Here is a 19,394-nt window from a genome sequence, read left to right on the forward strand (position 1 = left end):
CCATGGACGCCCGTCACCCGCAAATGGAGAGAAGTGGCTAGTGGGGCTTCTTTGGCATTAGGGAAGGCCCGACCAAAATCCATTTGTCGAACAGCTTCGCCATCCTGGCTTCAGAGATTCCAGCGCCATCGTCCCCTATCCTGACTTCTTCCCAGGGGGATTCTACTCTGGATTCTGCCTTGGACTCGGATCACCGGACCTCGAGGGTTTCTGATGCACCGGCTCCTCAGTCAGCCACAATGGGTTTTGCAGCCGGACCTCCTCTGCCTTACCAGCCGTTATAATCGGCAGCTCTATGGTGAGAAACATCTCGGTTCCCAGGGCAACAACCTTGTGCTATCCTGGGGCTCAGGTTACAGGACATTACTAGGCTGCTTCATACCGTTTTACGCCAGAACACGGGGGCTGTCACTGTTGTAATCCATGTGGAATCTAATGACATTAGGGTGGCTAACTTGGAATGGCTGAAAGTGGATTTAATGGCAGCAAGAGATTCAGTAGGTTACTGGCGCTACACGACTGGCTACTGTAGCTCTGTTGGAGTTACTTTTGTGGATAACTTTGACACCTTTTGGAAAAAGAAGATATTCTACAGAGAAGATGGGGTCCATCCAAATAATCTTGGGTCCTGAACCCTGTCCTCGCATTTCAAGGCTGAGACATTGATTTATCAACACCCCAAGTCCCTCTTAGGTACCCCAACTATAAATGATCAGCATTATCATTATACTCTAGGCCCGCAACAAGTAACCATCATTGACTTATGTTTTAACCCACATCCTCTCTGGGCTGCAACTCCCTCAAGGCATCGACCCAATGGTACAGTTCTAGAACAGTGGTTCACAACCAGGGGTACTAGGACTAGACCACAGGGTTACTGGTAAAATGCACATGAGGGGGTACATCAGGAGTACTCCGGGCAGAGAAACATTCAGTTGGTGGTACAGTAACCAAAAAAGGTTGGGAACCACTGTTCGAAACAATCTTGTATCGATACCAATTCAAGCTAACCTAGTGGTATTTTCTAGTAGGGGTTCCAAAGTGGCAAGGTGGTCTAAGGCACTGCATCTCAGTGCTAGAGGTGTCACTACAGACCCTGGTTCGATCCCGGGTTGTATCACAACCGGCCATGATCGGCAGTCCCATAAGGCGGCACACAATTGTCCCAGCGTCGTCCGGGTTAGGCCGGGGTATGCCATCATTGAAACTCAGTCTGATCTGAAATCCTGCAGCCTCGGACTGATTCCTGTAAATAACAGAAGTTTGATTTCGAAAATTGATTTTATTGTAACTCTGGCTTCTCAAACCAACACGGTGGACATTCTGGTTATAACTGAATCTTGACTAAAGAAGTCTCTGATGGGGATCTGTTCTAATGCTAGAGTTGGTAGAGGAGGGGGTGTGGTCATATACAGTTGAAGTCGGAAGTTTACATACACCTTAGCCAAATACATTTAAACTCAGTTTTTCACAAATCCGGACATTTAATCCAAGTAAAAATGCCCTGCTTTAGGTCAGTTAGGATCACCACTTTATTTTAAGAATGTGAAATGTCAGAATAATAGTTGAAAGAATTCTACATTTCAGCTTTTATTTCTTTCATCACATTCCCAGTGGGTCAGAAGTTTACATACACACAATTCGTATTTGGTAGCATTGCCTTTAAATTGTTTAACTTGGGTCAAACGTTTGAGGTAGCCTTCCACAACCTTCCCACAATAAGTTGGGTGAATTTTGTCCCATTCCTCCTGACAGAGCTGATGTAACTGGGTCAGGTTTGTAGGCCTCCTTGCTCCCACACACTTTCTCAGTTCTGCCCACAAATTTTCTATGGGATTGATGTCAGGGCTTTGTGATGGCCACTCCAATACCTTGACTTTGTTGTCCTTAAGCCATTTTGCCACAACTTTGGAAGTATGCTTGGGGTCATTGTCCATTTGGAAGGCCCATTTGCAACCTAGCTTTAACTTCCTGACGGATTTCTTGAGATGTTGCTTCAATATATCCACATAATTTTCCTACTTCATGATGCCATCTATTTTGTGAAGTGCACCAGTCCCTCCTGCAGCAAAGCACCCCCACAACATGATGCTGCCACCTCCGTGCTTCACGGTTTGGATGGTGTTCATCAGCTAGCAAGCCTCCCCCTTTTTCCTCCAAACATAACGATGGTCATTATGGCCAAACAGTTCTATTTTTTTTTTCAGACCAGAGGACATTTCTCCAAAAAGTACTATCTTTGTCCCCATGTGCAGTTGCAAACCATAGTCTGGCTTTTTTATGGCAGTTTTGGAGCAGTGGCTTTTTCCTTGCTGAGCGACCTTTCAGGTTATGTTGATATAGGACTCGTTTTACTGTGGGTATGGATACTTTTGTACCTGTTTCCTCCAGCATCTTCAAAAGGTCCTTTGCTGTTGTTCTGGGATTGATTTGCACTTTTTGCACCAAAGTACATTCATCTCTAGGAGACAGAACGCGTCTGCTTCCTGAGCGGTATGACGGGTGTGTGGTCCTATGGTGTTTATACTTGCGTACTATTGTTGGTACAGATGAACGTGGTACCTTCAGGCGTTTGGAAATTGCTCCCAAGGATGAACCAGACTTGTGGAGGTCTACACATTTTTTTCTGAGGTATTGGCTGATTTCTTTTGATTTTCCCATGATGTCAAGCAAAGAGGCACTGAGTTTGAAGGTAGGCCTTGAAATATATCCAAGGGTACACCTCCAATTGACTCAAATTATGTCAGTTAGCCTATCAGAAACTTATAAAGCCATGACATCATTTTCTGGAATTTTCCAAGCTGTGTAAAGGCAGTCAACTTAGTGTATGTAAACTTCTGAACCACTGGAATTGTGATACAATGAATTATAAGTGAAATAATCTGTCTGTAAACAATTGTTAGAAAAATTACTTGTGTCATGCCCAAAGTAGATGTCCTAACCAAGTTTCCAAAACTATAGTTTGTTAACAAGAAATTTGTGGAGTGGTTGAATAACTAGTTTTAATGACTCCAACCTAAGTGTATGTAAACTTCTGACTTCAACTGTATATGTCCAATACAGTATATATTACTGTCTTATCTATCTTGTTTCCTAGTCACTTTACCCCTACCTATATGTACAATACAGTATATATTACTGTCTATTACCTATCCTGTTTCCTGTTTCCACTTTGTCGTGTCTTTGGCATCATTAAAAGTGAAGACTGTAATTTTATCAAATCAATTCCCTGTAATTATTATTACGTGATTAAACTAATCATGTCAATGCAATTAACTAGGAATTCGGGGCACCACGGAAAATCTTCAGATTACAAAGTTATACTTTTCCAAATATAACTCTTCAGATATTTTAATACCTGATCAATTAGTCTTCTATTAATTAATCTTTACCTCACGTCAGTCTCTTTCCAAACGTCGTAAATTGTTGGTTATCTGCACAAACCCAGCCTTTACTATGAATCATCCATGCACCAAATGGCTTAATCATTTATTTACTAACTAATCACAGAAATAGTTGATATTGGTTACTAACAAAGGATAGGGAAGATTCCCCAATGGGCTAAGCCGATATGACGGCCTGGTGCACAAAGGGAAGTGGGTGTGGACTGAGAAAGAGCGGGAAAGACAAAAGGGATCACTACACAGTTGATAATTATATTAATTGAAATGCTAATCCTTTGCACATGAACTCTCACTCATTCTGTAATAATTGCAATCATTATATATTTACGCCCAGTGTGTCGTCGTGATCTCTGTTGGAATCCGGTCCGTCTGCTGGAGAATTCATCCGAGTCTCTCTCTTTGTTTCCCTGAAGATCAAAGTATTTCGTGGATAGGATGGATACTTCAGAGTACCATTCAGAAATGTTCTCATAGAATAGATGTGTCGGCGGTTGTCGGTATTCTCGTCCCAGGGTACATAATTTCTAGCTGCAGACTAGTAATTCGTATCTAAGATTTGCTCTTATTCTGTCGGGATCGATAGTCTCAGAGTTGAACCATTTCCAGCTGTGTAGCCAATGCTCCATGTGGTATGGTTAGGAATTCAATAACTATTCGCAATCATAGCTCACGCTGTGAGTTTGCTTTGTCTCAAAAGGATTTTCTTAGGAGGGGGTTTTGTTTGTAACCATAGAAAAGGCGGTTCCATGACGCCAGATCATGTCTGTGCTCACGGGGGCGGGCCAATGACTTAGTTAAACTTTAAAGGGAATACAATTCTCTCACATTAAAGGTTTAACATCACATTACATCATTTCACAAATAGTTTCATCTTTACTCATTCATTTTATACAATAATTAGATGCAAAACTCATAACGGAGACTCTTGTATAAACAGTTATGGTAATGTGGCTGTATTGTCTCTCATGAGGTCACAAACATGAAACAAAACGGACCGGGGTCGTAGTTGGATTCTCCACAGACCGTTTACACATTCTCCAAAACATGGATATTGTTCAGTTCTCAAATTCTGTGATGTAGAAGAAGTTCCTTTGTTCTACTGTGAAACTCTATGCATGAAAAGGGGGAGAGAGTCTTCGCCAGGAATTTACAACCTGAGATAACAGAACCTGGGTGTAGGAGAGAGTGAGAGAGGGGGAAGCCACGATCTATACCCAGAAAGGGCCACGTCATGACAGTCCCCCCCTGGTGGTTTGGATCTTGTGATTATCCTGCAAGTAAGTGTCAAGGGAACTGAACCGAAAAGGAATGAAAGCATAAACAAAAGATATACCAAATATAGTTATCACACCAAAAAATGAAAAATTACTCTACCATGGCATTGTCTCTAATGTCATGTCTAGGGTTTTCCTACTTTGTGTGTTCCTTAGGCACTAACCTTAGTTGATTACTATATGATAAGTCAACAGCTGTTAGGCACTAGTTTTGGGCAGTCTACAGGGATGACCTATGGACTTCTGGGAAGATAACTGGTGAGTACTGTAGCTGAGTAAATGTTCAACTTTACTAATGCTGGTATTTTGCTCAGACCCTTAAATGATCCTAGCATAAGTCCTAATCGGATGTTCCGTTGTACATGTGCATATATGCTTACACAAGAGCGCATGTCAAGGGAATGAAACCAAGTATCCTGGCAGATTACAACTTGTTCAGAATGAGTCTGACGTAATCAGGTAATTTTCAGGTCAATGCCTGGAGGTCAGTCAGAACTGGTGTCGAGGGAGTCTGTAATGGTTTAACTACGAGTCACTGTCTTCCACTATTGTAGTGGCGATAGGTATGCAGAAGTCTATTTCATATCTATGTTATCCACGGAGGAGCTAAGCTCACGACGGAAGTACTCTGGTCCAATACTTAAAAAGTCGTACGCGGTGTGATCATGATTCATTCTAATATCTTTCCTCCTGAATAGAGGGTTTGATTTATTAGAGTGGCATGTGTGTTAACCATTGGAAGAGTGCTCTGGAGATTCCCTTCCCCTTGCGGCACTCTGAGTGACTCCTAACTACTCTTTCGCTGTTGTCAAGGGTCATTTGATTGGAGGTCTCTAACCTTCTTACTGATTGTAGCTGGTCTGACTGTTGCCGTCATTGGTACTGGTATTCAAGGGGACCAGTTATCCTACTGATTTATTCTGAAATATTATCCTACCGGAATGCATGATTAGAGCATTTTACTAGTTGTATTGTAGTTGAACCTACACATGGCATGACTATTTTTGCCATTTGTACGAACCGTTGTTGTGCGTCATCTCTCAACACTCCAATACCTGATAGTGCACCATATAATTGGAGCTCCTGGTCAAACTTCAAAACCAAGTGGTCAGGGCTCTTAGCGTTGCAAGCTTTTGATGCCTCAAAAGCTGTGCTTGCAAGCTCTCTGAGTTGTAAGATGGGCAAGAAGGTAATGAAGGTAGGATACATGTTCGACAGGAACATTTGTTTAAAAGGTAACAGGTCTTCCATGCCTGTTTCAGTGAGTAGGCCAAAGTAAGCTGAACGAAGCCTATGATAGTAAGCTTGTGGGTGTTCGTTCCGAAATACCTTTGTCAAGGTATTTGGCGCCAGGCGAGCGGAGAGGGTTGGCTTCATCCTGTGGGGAAATTGGGTCCGAAAGGCCAAGAGGAGAAGCCACGCTTTGGCGGCCAAGAGACACCATATTACTCAGTGCCGAATGGCCAAGAGAAGAAGACTGAGGGACACTTGGAGGCAAAGTCTGAAACCTATCGTCTACTCCTTTGAGTACAGAGCTCCGGTTGCTTGGATGGATAGTCACGCTGTAGAGCCTGACCATTCTGGACTTCCTCCAGATGGTACCTAAGGGTGGTATTCTGCTGCATTGCAGAGTCCACTTGAGCGCTTAGAGTACTGATTTTGGACACGTGAGTGTCGCACTTGCTCCTTTCGGTCTCAAACTTATCTGTCATGGTTTGCAGAGAGCGAGAGATTCAGTGATGAGATTTCCTTCGCTTGCTTAGAAAGCAATATTTCCATCTTCATCACCTGAGTTCTCTCATCATTCATTTTGGTCAGCGACTTCAATGAGTTCTGCTGATTTGTCATCCAACTTAGTCACAGTGTTCATTAACTGATCGTCTTTGGTCTGCAGCATTTTGAGTAGAACCGCGTTACTTTGAGTAATGTTCAACAAAACTGCATGCATGTTATCAAGTTGAACTCCTGTTTGTAGATAACTCGTCAGATTAGGCTAAAATGCATGCTTGCTACCCTAACTTCCTTTCATGGGGAACGATGTGCCAGGCCAGCTAGTTAACATTAGCCTACTACATCTAGCTACTGTGGTAGTTATTGTCACATAATCAAATCAAATTTATTTATATAGCCCTTCGTACATCAGCTGATATCTCAAAGTGCTGTACAGAAACCCAGCCTAAAACCCCAAACAGCAAGCAATGCAGGTGTAGAAGCACGGTGGCTAGGAAGAACTCCCTAGAAAGGCCAAAACCTAGGAAGAAACCTAGAGAGGAACTAGGCTATGAGGGGTGGCCAGTCCTCTTCTGGCTGTGCCGGGTGGAGATTTTAACAGAACATGGCCAAGATGTTCAAATGTTCATAAATGACCAGCAAGGTCAAATAATAATAATCACAGTGGTTGTAGAGGGTGCAACAGGTCAGCACCTCAGGAGTAAATGTCAGTTGGCTTTTCATAGCCGATCATTAAGATTATCTCTACCGCTCCTGCGGTCTCTAGAGAGTTGAAAACAGCAGGTCTGGGACAGGTAGCACATATAGGGACAGATATAATACTATAGAGTAAAGACATGTGTACATCAGACCACAGGAGGAGAAGGCGACACATAGGCACATAGGACAGCTGGACACACTAATGTTAGAGGGACACAGTCTGCTGATCCTAATAAGGGCAAACACACCGAAGAGCACACCAAGCTAAACATAAGTACGAAGCCCAAAGACATAGGCCCATAGGATAGATGGACATATTTTATTTTTAGGACATGAAGGGGTCCTGCCACCATTATAACCTAACCGAAAGCAGATGTGGGCGTTAACAAGTAAGCGCTGAGATGAAAAGATAATGATGGAGAAAAGTCAAGGGAAGCTATTTTCATATAGAGGGAAGGGGACTCTATACGTTATGCAAAGGCAGGACTCTGTAATATGAGAATTTAGTATTTTTCCATGGAGGGGCTCGGCGCTGTTATAGGGTCCTTACATGGAAGGGCTCAGTTTTGCTACTTTGTATTAAAGTCTATATTGAATTCACAAGTTCTTGTAAGAGTATTATATTTCTGAGATAATTCTCCACGACACTACATATTGAACTTCTATCCTCTCAGGCCAGAGGCACAACAATGTATGAATTAATGGTGGGATCAGAATCGCCATTATAATCATTGGCCAGTACGGAGAATTACTTAAAACCACAAACCCCTATCTCCATCCATGGCTAATATAGGAAAGGGACAACTTTAGCCAGCTAGCTAGCCACAGGAGGACACAATGAGATGCAACAATTCAAGTTTTTCTGTCAGTGAGGTATGCTCTCAATGGGATTTGATAGAAACCAAAATCTAAGTTGGCTTCCTTTGACACTTTTTTTTGGTGCGCCAGGACTTTTCACAGTTGAGCTCAACGCTAAACTGGCTAATTTAGTATACTTTTTTTTTTTTTTTTATCAAGGGAGGTCAAATGATCGCTGGCTTCCCTTGCCTTCAATGCAACATCATACTCGTTTGGACCAGACAGCCTCAAATACATGGCCTATACACACAGAGACAGAGGAGTGCTGTTTCGCTCACTCGGATGCTTTCTCTGTTGAGATACATTCAGACTGAATTGAAGGAAAATGATATAACACAGGGGCAAAATAAATTATTTTGGCTTTTTTATTGGTCAATTTTTTTGGGGGGAAGCCTGGCTTCCCTTGGCATCCATGAATACACACCACTGGGTGTGAATACTCTCTGTAGGCACTGTATAATGGCATACCTGCCCCCTGCAAAGTAAATGTTGACTGAGCCTGAAAAAAAATATTAAAATAATTGTCCCTTCTGACATTTTCGGAATCTACAAGAAGTTGGGAAAACAACCACATAAAAATAAAAGCGGTATATTTTGAGAATTACTGAATTAAAAGGTGTCATTTTAGGTCTAAGTGTTCATTCTTATTCAGCCTTTCCAAAATGGCCAGAGAGGATATCAGAAACAGTATTTCAGCACAAGCATTGCATTAACATTTACTTAGAAAGAGAAATCTCACATGCTGTACAGAACATATAAAAAGGAAAAACAGGCAATCCCCCGGACATAAACAACACATTAGGACCCCAACTTCACCTGGACGCTCGTATCCCGTTATCATATCAGCTGCAGCATTACACAAACAGACATCCATCATTACACACACATTTAACTAACATTTAAATCCTGCATTTAAATTTGCCATTCAATAATGTTACGTTATCTCGAGGATATGGAGGTGTCTGGACAGAAATATTTGTTAAGAGAACAAGAAGAATAGTAACAAATGAACATCAGAACTCTATACAGGTCTCTGTGTGGAGGCAACATAATACATTCATCTTAACATACGTCCAAACATGGATAAGTCAGCAATAAGATGGTGAAATCTATTGAGTGAATCTCCCTTTGATTTTCAGAAGATGTAATTATTTCTGGATGGATACCTGGCCATTCACGTGTTCCTGATAGAGAAAACAAGACATAGTGGTCACGGTCCGGCTCAAACTAAATATCAGGAGACGGGGGTGTGTGGGTCAAGTGCCCTGAAGGAGAGGGAGAGTTAAGACCACCCTATTTACCAGCGGCTTGAGGTTCTAGCACTGGTTTGAATTCCAATTCAACGTGACAATACTGTAGGGTCAGACAGGATTCCAGTTACTTTCCTAACCTTCCCTCCCTGGCTTTCCAGAAATCCTGGTTGGCATGTTCATGGATTTCCTGCTTATTTCCCCGTAATTCCTGGTTTTCAGGAAAACCGGGGAATTTTGGGAAAGTTACCGTAATTTTGCAACCCTAGTCACATATTTCTCTTTCATCTTTAACCACCGGTAGTTCTCAGGTCTTGTACAAAACTAAATGACTCAAAGATCTGCAGTTATAATATGATCAGGCTCAGCAGTGGAGAGACTTGGGTAGGGTGGATCATGTGACAGGAGAGTTACAGCGTGGGTGGCTTCAACCTGTACTTCCTGGCTACCTCAGTCTGGGCGTAGGCTGCATCACACAGTGAGTAGAGGTGGGCCATCTCCATCTCTGACTTGGCCAGGTTGATGGCCTTGTTGAACATGTCTATCGCTTTTTCCAGGTTTCCCCTGTAATGAGAGGGAAGTTTATTTAAGTGATAATGCCCTCAAAGCATCTAGTGTGGGCGCTCTGAACGCTCCGAGAGCGAAATTCTCTGAATTTATGAACGGACAATCTGACAACACTCTATATTTACGAACACCCAGAGCGCACTCTGGCACTCCAGATTAAATTTACGAACACACCTTATATAGTTTTTTCATGTGTTGTATGTATTTTATGACATTACATTTTATGTATGTGTCTGCATATGTACAAAGATGTACTGGATGCCCCTAATCCTAACTGAACCAAGATGTTCTGGAAGGACCCTAATCCAAGATGTTCTGGATGCCCCTGATCCTAACTGAACCAAGATGTTCTGGAAGGACCCTGATCCTAACTGAACCAAGATGTTCTGGAAGGACCCTAATCCAAGATGTTCTGGATGCCCCTGATCCTAACTGAACCAAGATGTTCTGGATGCCCCTGATCCTAACTGAACCAAGATGTTCTGGATGGCCCTGATCCTAACTGAACCAAGATGTTCTGGATGGCCCTGATCCTAACTGAACCAAGATGTTCTGGATGGCCCTGACCCTGTATGCCCCTGTCCCATAATTAATCTCTTTATTATGTATGGTACTTATTTTATACATACTATAAATGCAACTGGGCTACAGAAAAGCCAAGAGACTTACTTTTAAAAACTGAAATATGGCTTTTTTCCCCCATGCTGAATAAATACAAAAAAAATACAAAGCAAAGCGAACCGTAAATGCCTGTGAAGCCTTATGCCTTTTAAATGTATATACCCCTGTGTATAAAGTTAGTATTTTTTGTTATATTTGTTGTTAATGTAAAAACATTTATAATGTACCAAGATGTTATTTAATGCCTTCTTAACCAAACTCTAAAGTTATTACTGGGAAATATTTGAAAAAGTATTGAACTAACCTTTGAACTTCAATAGTGCCCATGGTTTCATAGGCAAAGTCACATTTGTTGTCGATCTCAATGGCCTTGCTGATGAGGTCCAGACCCAGGTCCAAGTCCTGCTTCCACTGGAGCTGCAACAACCTTGACACACACAGGAATTAGCAATTTACTGGACTATCACTAAAACATGACTCCTGATCTACAGGCCACTTCCCCTCACAACCTCATCACACCAGGGGCCTCATTTATAACTATTGCGTAAATCTAACACTACATATCTGTGTACGCATGGTCTACAGTTTCCGGGAGGATCAACACATCCTCACGGCAAGTTCAGTTTTTAGAAATGCCTGCCTGAAAACGGGCACACGCATGTTTTACAGCATTATTACACAACGTTTATAAAATGAGGCCCCTAGGATGCCGCTCACATCCACCTCATCTCAGGGACCAGGGATCCCCTCTTTACTCACCCCTTGTGGACGTATGTTGTAGCGTTGTCCGACTAACTCACCCCTTATGGACGTATGTTGTAGCGTTGTCCGACTAACTCACCCCTTGTGGACGTATGTTATAGCGTTGTCCGACTAACTCACCCCTTGTGGACGTATGTTGTAGCGTTGTCCGACTAACTCACCCCTTGTGGACGTATGTTGTAGCGTTGTCCGACTAACTCACCACTTGTGGACGTATGTTGTAGCGTTGTCCGACTAACTCACCCCTTATGGACGTATGTTGTAGCGTTGTCCGACTAACTCACCCCTTGTGGACGTATGTTGTAGCGTTGTCCGACTAACTCACCCCTTATGGACGTATGTTGTAGCGTTGTCCGACTAACTCACCCCTTGTGGACGTATGTTGTAGCGTTGTACGACTAACTCACCCCTTGTGGACGTATGTTGTAGCGTTGTCCGACTAACTCACCCCTTGTGGACGTATGTTGTAGCGTTGTCCGGCTCCAGGTCAATACACTTGTTGTACATCTGATCTGCCTTGCCAAACTGTTGCTGGTCAGTCAATGCCTGAACAACACAGAGACACAGGAGAAACGGTTCAGGGTGATTCACATACTCAAGTAAAACAAATCAAATTGTAAGAAGAGATTTGAAGTTCTGTTAACCTCTCTTGGGTAGGGGGCAGTATTTTCACGTCCGGATGAAAAGCGTACCCAGAGTAAACTGCCTGCTACTCAGGCCCAGATGCTAGGATATGCATATTATTAGTAGATTTGGATAGAAAACACCCTGAAGTTTCTAAAACTGTTTGAATGATGTCTGTGAGTATAACATAACTCATATGGCAGGCAAAAACCTGAGAAAAAATCCAACCAGGAAGTGGGAAATCTGAGGTTTGCAGTTTTTCAGCTCTTTGCTTATCCAAGATAGTGGAAATGGGGTCATATTGCACTTCCTAAGGCTTCCACTAGATGTCAACAGTCTTTAGAACCTTGTTTGAGGCTTCTACTGTGAAGTGGGGGCGAATGAGAGGGGAATGAGTCAGAGGTCTGCCAGTTCGCGTGAGAGAGTTAGCTTGCGTTCCATTGCATTTCTGAAGACAAAGGAATTCTCCGGTTGGAACATTATTGAAGATTTATGTTAAAAACATCCTAAAGATTTATTCTATACATCGTTTGACATGTTTCGGAACTTTTTTACTTTTCGTCTGCACCTAGTGATCGCGCGTCATGAATTTTGAATACTGGGCTAAACGCGCGAACAAAAAGGATGTATTTGGACATAAATGATGGACTTCATCGAACAAAACAAACATTTATTGTGGAACTGGGATTCCTGGGAGTGCATTCTGATGAAGATCATCAAAGGTATGTGAATATTTATAATGCTATTTCTGACTTATGTTGACATGTATTTTTACTGCTCTAATTACGTTGGTAGCCAGTTTATAATAACAATAAGGGTGTGTGTGATATATAGCCAATATACCACGGCTAAGGGATGTATACAGGCACTCCTCATTGTGTCGTGCGAAAGAACAGCCCTTAGCTGTGGTATATTGGCAATATATTGGCAATTTACCACACCCCCTCAGAAAGACCGTGTTAATGACAGCGCACCTGACAGGTGAGACCGTGTTAATGACAGAGCGTACCCCTACCTGTGCATACAGAGCGTACCCCTCGGCACACTTAGGGAACCTCGTGATGACGTCCTCAAAGCCGTCCATGGCCGTCTGCACCTGGGACTGGCTGTTGCCAGTGTATGCCTGCCTGTACTGGACACACACAGACTAGCTGGTTAACACTAGCTGGTGAGATCCAGTCTCAGCTGTATGAAGTGGATTAACAACACATTGGTGAGATCCAGTCTCAGCTGTATGAAGTGGATTAACAACACATTGGTGAGATCCAGTCTCAGCTGTAGGAAGTGGATTAACAACACATTGGTGAGATCCAGTCTCAGCTGTATGAAGTAGATTAACAACACATTGGTGAGATCCAGTCTCAGCTGTATGAAGTGGATTAACAACACATTGGTGAGATCCAGTCTCAGCTGTATGAAGTGGATTAACAACACATTGGTGAGATCCAGTCTCAGCTGTATGAAGTGGATTAACAACACATTGGTGAGATCCAGTCTCAGCTGTATGAAGTAGATTAACAACACATTGGTGAGATCCAGTCTCAGCTGTATGAAGTAGATTAACAACACATTGGTGAGATCCAGTCTCAGCTGTATGAAGTGGATAAGACAGTCCATTCACCAGAGCATGTCTGTACTGCAGGCACAGCCAGTAGGATGAACCTTTTAACATGAACACATCTCCAACACATCCCAAACCTACACTAGAGGACAGAGAAACTGATAAGATTCATGTTTACAACAGATATCCATTACATTAGTGAGCTCAGTCTCCTGATCCCTACTCACCAGGGCGAAACATTTCTGAGCCTGTGCCAGAGCAGAGTCAGGTCTGAGCAGGATGCACTCATCAAAGTCTCCGACGGCCTCCTCTACCTGGTCCAGAAGGATCTTCAACTGAAGGGGAAACATTTCAGTCTGTTAGGGTAAACCAATGGCAATGATGTGACCTAATGCATCTTACTGTTTACTTGCAAGTTAGCCCCAAAGGGCATCCTATTCACCCCATTCCTTATTTAGAGGCCTATGGGCGCTGGTCAAAAGTAGTGCACTAAATAGGGAATAGGGCGCTGGTCAAAAGTAGTGCACTAAATAGGGAATAGGGTGCCATTTGGGCAGGGCCATATGGGATAGTGATAGAGACGGCCCTACCTGTCCCCGGTGGTGGGATAGTGATAGAGACGGCCCTACCTGTCCCCGGTGGTGGGATAGTGATAGAGACGGCCCTACCTGTCCCCGGTGGTGGGATAGTGATAGAGACGGCCCTACCTGTCCCCGGTGGTGGGATAGTGATAGAGACGGCCCTACCTGTCCCCGGTGGTGGGATAGTGATAGAGACGGCCCTACCTGTCCCCGGTGGTGGGATAGTGATAGAGACGGCCCTACCTGTCCCCGGTGGTGGGATAGTGATAGAGACGGCCCTACCTGTCCCCGGTGGTGGGATAGTGATAGAGACGGCCCTACCTGTCCCCGGTGGTGGGATAGTGATAGAGACGGCCCTACCTGTCCCCGGTGGTGGGATAGTGATAGAGACGGCCCTACCTGTCCCCGGTGGTGGGATAGTGATAGAGACGGCCCTACCTGTCCCCGGTGGTGGGATAGTGATAGAGACAGCCCTACCTGTCCCCGGTGGTGGGATAGTGAGAGACAGCCCTACCTGTCCCCGGTGGTGGGATAGTGATAGAGACAGCCCTACCTGTCCCCGGTGGTGGGATAGTGAGAGACAGCCCTACCTGTCCCCGGTGGTGGGATAGTGAGAGACAGCCCTACCTGTCCCCGGTGGTGGGATAGTGAGAGACAGCCCTACCTGTCCCCGGTGGTGGGATAGTGATAGAGACAGCCCTACTTGTCCCCGGTGGTGGGATAGTGATAGAGACAGCCCTACCTGTCCCCGGTGGTGGGATAGTGATAGAGACGGCCCTACCTGTCCCCGGTGGTGGGATAGTGATAGAGACGGCCCTACCTGTCCCCGGTGGTGGGATAGTGATAGAGACGGCCCTACCTGTCCCCGGTGGTGGGATAGTGATAGAGACGGCCCTACCTGTCCCCGGTGGTGGGATAGTGATAGAGACGGCCCTACCTGCCCCGGTGGTGGGATAGTGATAGAGACAGCCCTACCTGTCCCCGGTGGTGGGATAGTGATAGAGACAGCCCTACCTGTCCCCGGTGGTGGGATAGTGATAGAGACAGCCCTACCTGTCCCCGGTGGTGGGATAGTGAGAGACAGCCCTACCTGTCCCCGGTGGTGGGATAGTGAGAGACAGCCCTACCTGTCCCCGGTGGTGGGATAGTGATAGAGACAGCCCTACTTGTCCCCGGTGGTGGGATAGTGATAGAGACAGCCCTACCTGTCCCCGGTGGTGGGATAGTGATAGAGACGGCCCTACCTGTCCCCGGTGGTGGGATAGTGATAGAGACGGCCCTACCTGTCCCCGGTGGTGGGATAGTGATAGAGACGGCCCTACCTGTCCCCGGTGGTGGGATAGTGATAGAGACGGCCCTACCTGTCCCCGGTGGTGGGATAGTGATAGAGACAGCCCTACCTGTCCCCGGTGGTGGGATAGTGATAGAGACAGCCCTACCTGTCCCCGGTGGTGGGATAGTGATAGAGACAGCCCTACCTGTCCCCGGTGGTGGTAGACATCTGCGTTGCGCGTGTCGATCTCAGCGGCCATGTTGAAGTCCTGTGTTGACATCATAGGCTGCTGCTGCTGCATGTACATACTGCCACGCTTGATCAGAGCATTGGCCCTCAGCTGCAGTACCAGGACAGAGACAGGACAAAAACAGGGTTTCAGTCAGAGCATTGGCCCTGAGCTGCAGTACCAGGACAGAGACAGGACAAAAGCAGGGTTTCAGTCAGAGCATTGGCCCTGAGCTGCAGTACCAGGACAGAGACAGGACAAACACAGGGTTTCAGTCAGAGCATTGGCCCTGAGCTGCAGTACCAGGACAGAGACAGGACAAAAACAGGGTTTCAGTCAGAGCATGGCCCCTGAGCTGCAGTACCAGGACAGAGACAGGACAAAAACAGGGTTTCAGTCAGAGCATTGGCCCTGAGCTGCAGTACCAGGACAGAGACAGGACAAAAACAGGGTTTCAGTCAGAGCATTGGCCCTGAGCTGCAGTACCAGGACAGAGACAGGACAAAAACAGGGTTTCAGTCAGAGCATTGGCCCTGAGCTGCAGTACCAGGACAGAGACAGGACAAAAACAGGGTTTCAGTCAGAGCATTGGCCCTGAGCTGCAGTACCAGGACAGAGACAGGACAAAACAGGGTTTCAGTCAGAGCATTGGCCCTCAGCTGCAGTACCAGGACAGAGACAGGACAAAAACAGGGTTTCAGTCAGAGCATTGGCCCTGAGCTGCAGTACCAGGACAGAGACAGGACAAAAACAGGGTTTCAGTCAGAGCATTGGCCCTGAGCTGCAGTACCAGGACAGAGACAGGACAAAAACAGGGTTTCAGTCAGAGCATTGGCCCTCAGCTAGCAGGGCTAAGAGAAAGAAGAGCTGCTTGCTATATTAACTATACAGCCACCTGGTCTGGGCTGCACCATGTGGGTAATATATCTAATTAGAATTTATTACCAACTATTGCTAGTTGACTTGCAATATACATCAAAACATTTGGGTGAAATGTAATCCTAGAAATAGAATGACTATATTAAGAAGCAAAGTTGAAAGTAGCCTCATTCTTGTTTGGAACAATGTGTTGACAGCCATACCATCATGCAAACTAATAGCGACAAACCGAGAGGAGGAGGAGGAGCTAAGCTGCTAATAGTGACAAACCAAGAGGAGGAGGAGGAGCTGAGCTGCTAATAGCGACAAACCAAGAGGAGAAGGAGGAGCTGAGCTGCTAATAACGACTAACCGAGAGGAGGAGGAGCTGCTAATAACGACTAACAAAGTGGAGCGGCAGAGCTGCTAATAGTGACTAACCGGAAGGTGGGGGAGCTGCTAATAGCGACTAACCGAGAGGGGGAGGGGCTGAGCTGCTAATAACAACTAACCGAGAGGAGGAGGAGCTGCTAATAGCGACTAACAAAGTGGAGCGGCAGAGCTGCTAATAGTGACTAACCGGAAGGTGGGGGAGCTGCTAATAGCGACTAACCGAGAGGGAGAGGGGCTGAGCTGCTAATAACGACTAACCGAGAGGAGGAGGAGAGAGGGAGAGGGGCTGAGCTGCTAATAACGACTAACCGAGAGGAGGAGGAGCTGCTAATAGCGACTAACCGAGAGGGGGAGGGGCTGAGCTGCTAATAACGACTAACCGAGAGGAGGAGGAGCTGCTAATAGCGACTAACCGAGAGGAGGAGGAGCTGCTAATAGCGACTAACCGGAAGGTGGGGGAGCTGCTAATAGCGACTAACCGAGAGGGGGAGGGGCTGAGCTGCTAATAACGACTAACCGAGAGGAGGAGGAGCTGCTAATAGCGACTAACAAAGTGGAGCGGCAGAGCTGCTAATAGTGACTAACCGGAAGGTGGGGGAGCTGCTAATAGCGACTAACCGAGAGGGAGAGGGGCTGAGCTGCTAATAACGACTAACCGAGAGGAGGAGGAGCTGCTAATAGCGACTAACCGAGAGGGGGAGGGGCTGAGCTGCTAATAGCGACTAACCGAGAGGAGGAGGAGATGCTAATAGCGACTAACCGAGAGGGGGAGCTGCTAATAGCGACTAACCGAGAGGAGGAGGAGCTGCTAATAGCGACTAACCAGAAGGTGGCTGAGCTGCTAATAGCGACTAACCGGAAGGTGGCTGAGCTGCTAATAGCGACTAACCGAGAGGAGGGGGAGCTGCTAATAGCGACTAACCGAGAGGAGGAGGAGATGCTAATAGCGACTAACCGAGAGGTGGGGGAGCTGCTAATAGCGACTAACCGAGAGGAGGAGGAGCTGCTAATAGCGACTAACCGAGAGGGGGAGGAGCTGCTAATAGCGACTAACCGAGAGGAGGAGGAGCTTCTAATAGCGACTAACCGAGAGGAGGAGGAGCTGCTAATAGCGACTAACCGAGAGGGGGAGGGGCTGAGCTGCTAATAACGACTAACCGAGAGGAGGAGGAGCTGCTAATAACGACTAACGGGGAGGAGCTGAGCTGCTAATAGTGACTAACGGGGAGGAGCTGAGCTGCTAATAACGACTAACGGGGAGGAGCTGAGCTGCTAATAACGACTAACGGGGAGGAGCTGAGCTGCTAATAACGACTAACGGGGAGGAGCTGAGCTGCTAATAGCGACTAACGGGGAGGAGCTGAGCTACTGGACACCAGCCCCCCCCCCCCACCTGGACACCAGCCCCCGACCCCAGCTCATCTCCACTACCTTGACGTTGGCGTCCTCCATGTTAATGACCCGGTCCAGGTCGGGCTGGGCACCGGTGGCGTTGCCAATCAGGAGGTAGAAGGTTGCCCGTAGCAACAGGGCCTCAGCAGTGTACCGGCCCCCAGACTCCACCTCCTTCGTGCACTCACTGATGATCTTATCATAGTTCTCCTCCTCCATGTACTGCTTGGCCTTCAGATAACCAGAACTATGGACAGGACAGAGGTTAAGGACAGGGTTAATGTACTGCTTGGCCTTCAGATAACCAGAACTATGGACAGGACAGAGGTTAAGAACAGGGTTAATGTACTGCTTGGCCTTCAGATAACCAGAACTATGGACAGGACAGAGGTTAGAGGTTAAGGACAGGGTTAATGTACTGCTTGGCCTTCAGATAACCAGAACTATGGACAGGACAGAGGTTAAGGACAGGGTAATGTAAGTCGCTCTGGATAAGAGCGTCTGCTAAATGACTTAAATGTAAATGTAAATGTTAATGTACTGCTTGGCCTTCAGATAACCAGAACTATGGACAGGACAAAGGTTAGAGGTTAAGGACAGGGTTAATGTACTGCTTGGCCTTCAGATAACCAGAACTATGTTGAACCCTGGTACAGACACTAGTTCAGTATGTTGAACCCTGGTACAGACACTAGTTCAGTATGTTGAACCCTGGTACAGACACTAGTTCAGTATGTTGAACCCTGGTACAGACACTAGTTCAGTATGTTGAACCCTGGTACAGACACTAGTTCAGTATGTTGAACCCTGGTACAGACACTATGGCTGTGTTTATAGGGAATAGTGTGCCATTTGGAACGCAAATGTAGTTTTTTTAAAATCCAGAGCAACATACAGGACAGGAAGTGACACAGTGTGACCTCTGACCTTTCTGTGACCTCATCGGCCTCGCCCTCGTTGTCCTTGTCCTCGTCCTTCTTCTCACCCTTCTGGAGCGGTTGGGAGATAATGTCATCGGTGAAGGAGCTGAAGTAGGACTTGATGAACTGAGGAGAAGGCATCAGGGTGTCACGGTTCTGGAGAGAGAGAAGACATGATGAATTGAGGAAGAAGAGAGAGACAGCGAGAAGAGAGCGGAGGGAGAGAGAGCGAGAAGAGAGAGCGGAGGGAGAGAGAGCGAGAAGAGAGAGGAGAGAGAGCGAGAAGAGAGAGCGGAGGGAGAGAGAGCGAGAAGAGAGAGCGAGAAGAGAGAGCGAGAAGAGAGAGCGAGAAGAGAGAGCGAGAAGAGAGAGCGAGAAGAGAGAGCGGAGGGAGAGA

General features: G+C 46.0%; 1 protein-coding gene across 1 annotated transcript; it reads right to left on the reverse strand.

Annotated features, from left to right (window-relative positions):
* Positions 1-8,313: 8,313 nt before the first annotated feature.
* Positions 8,314-19,153, reverse strand: LOC139539369 (mitochondrial import receptor subunit TOM70-like; the record flags this gene model as incomplete). Its single annotated transcript, XM_071342238.1, is given in 8 exon segments — positions 8,314-9,780; positions 10,709-10,831; positions 11,615-11,712; positions 12,806-12,922; positions 13,579-13,686; positions 15,411-15,545; positions 18,117-18,324; positions 19,005-19,153. Coding segments are annotated over 8 exon segments (1,092 nt in total), but the record flags the coding sequence as incomplete, so codon positions are not given.
* Between the last annotated feature and the right edge of the window lie 241 nt (positions 19,154-19,394).

This window comes from Salvelinus alpinus, chromosome 15 (genome assembly GCF_045679555.1).
Source record: "Salvelinus alpinus chromosome 15, SLU_Salpinus.1, whole genome shotgun sequence".
Taxonomy (NCBI): domain Eukaryota; kingdom Metazoa; phylum Chordata; class Actinopteri; order Salmoniformes; family Salmonidae; genus Salvelinus; species Salvelinus alpinus.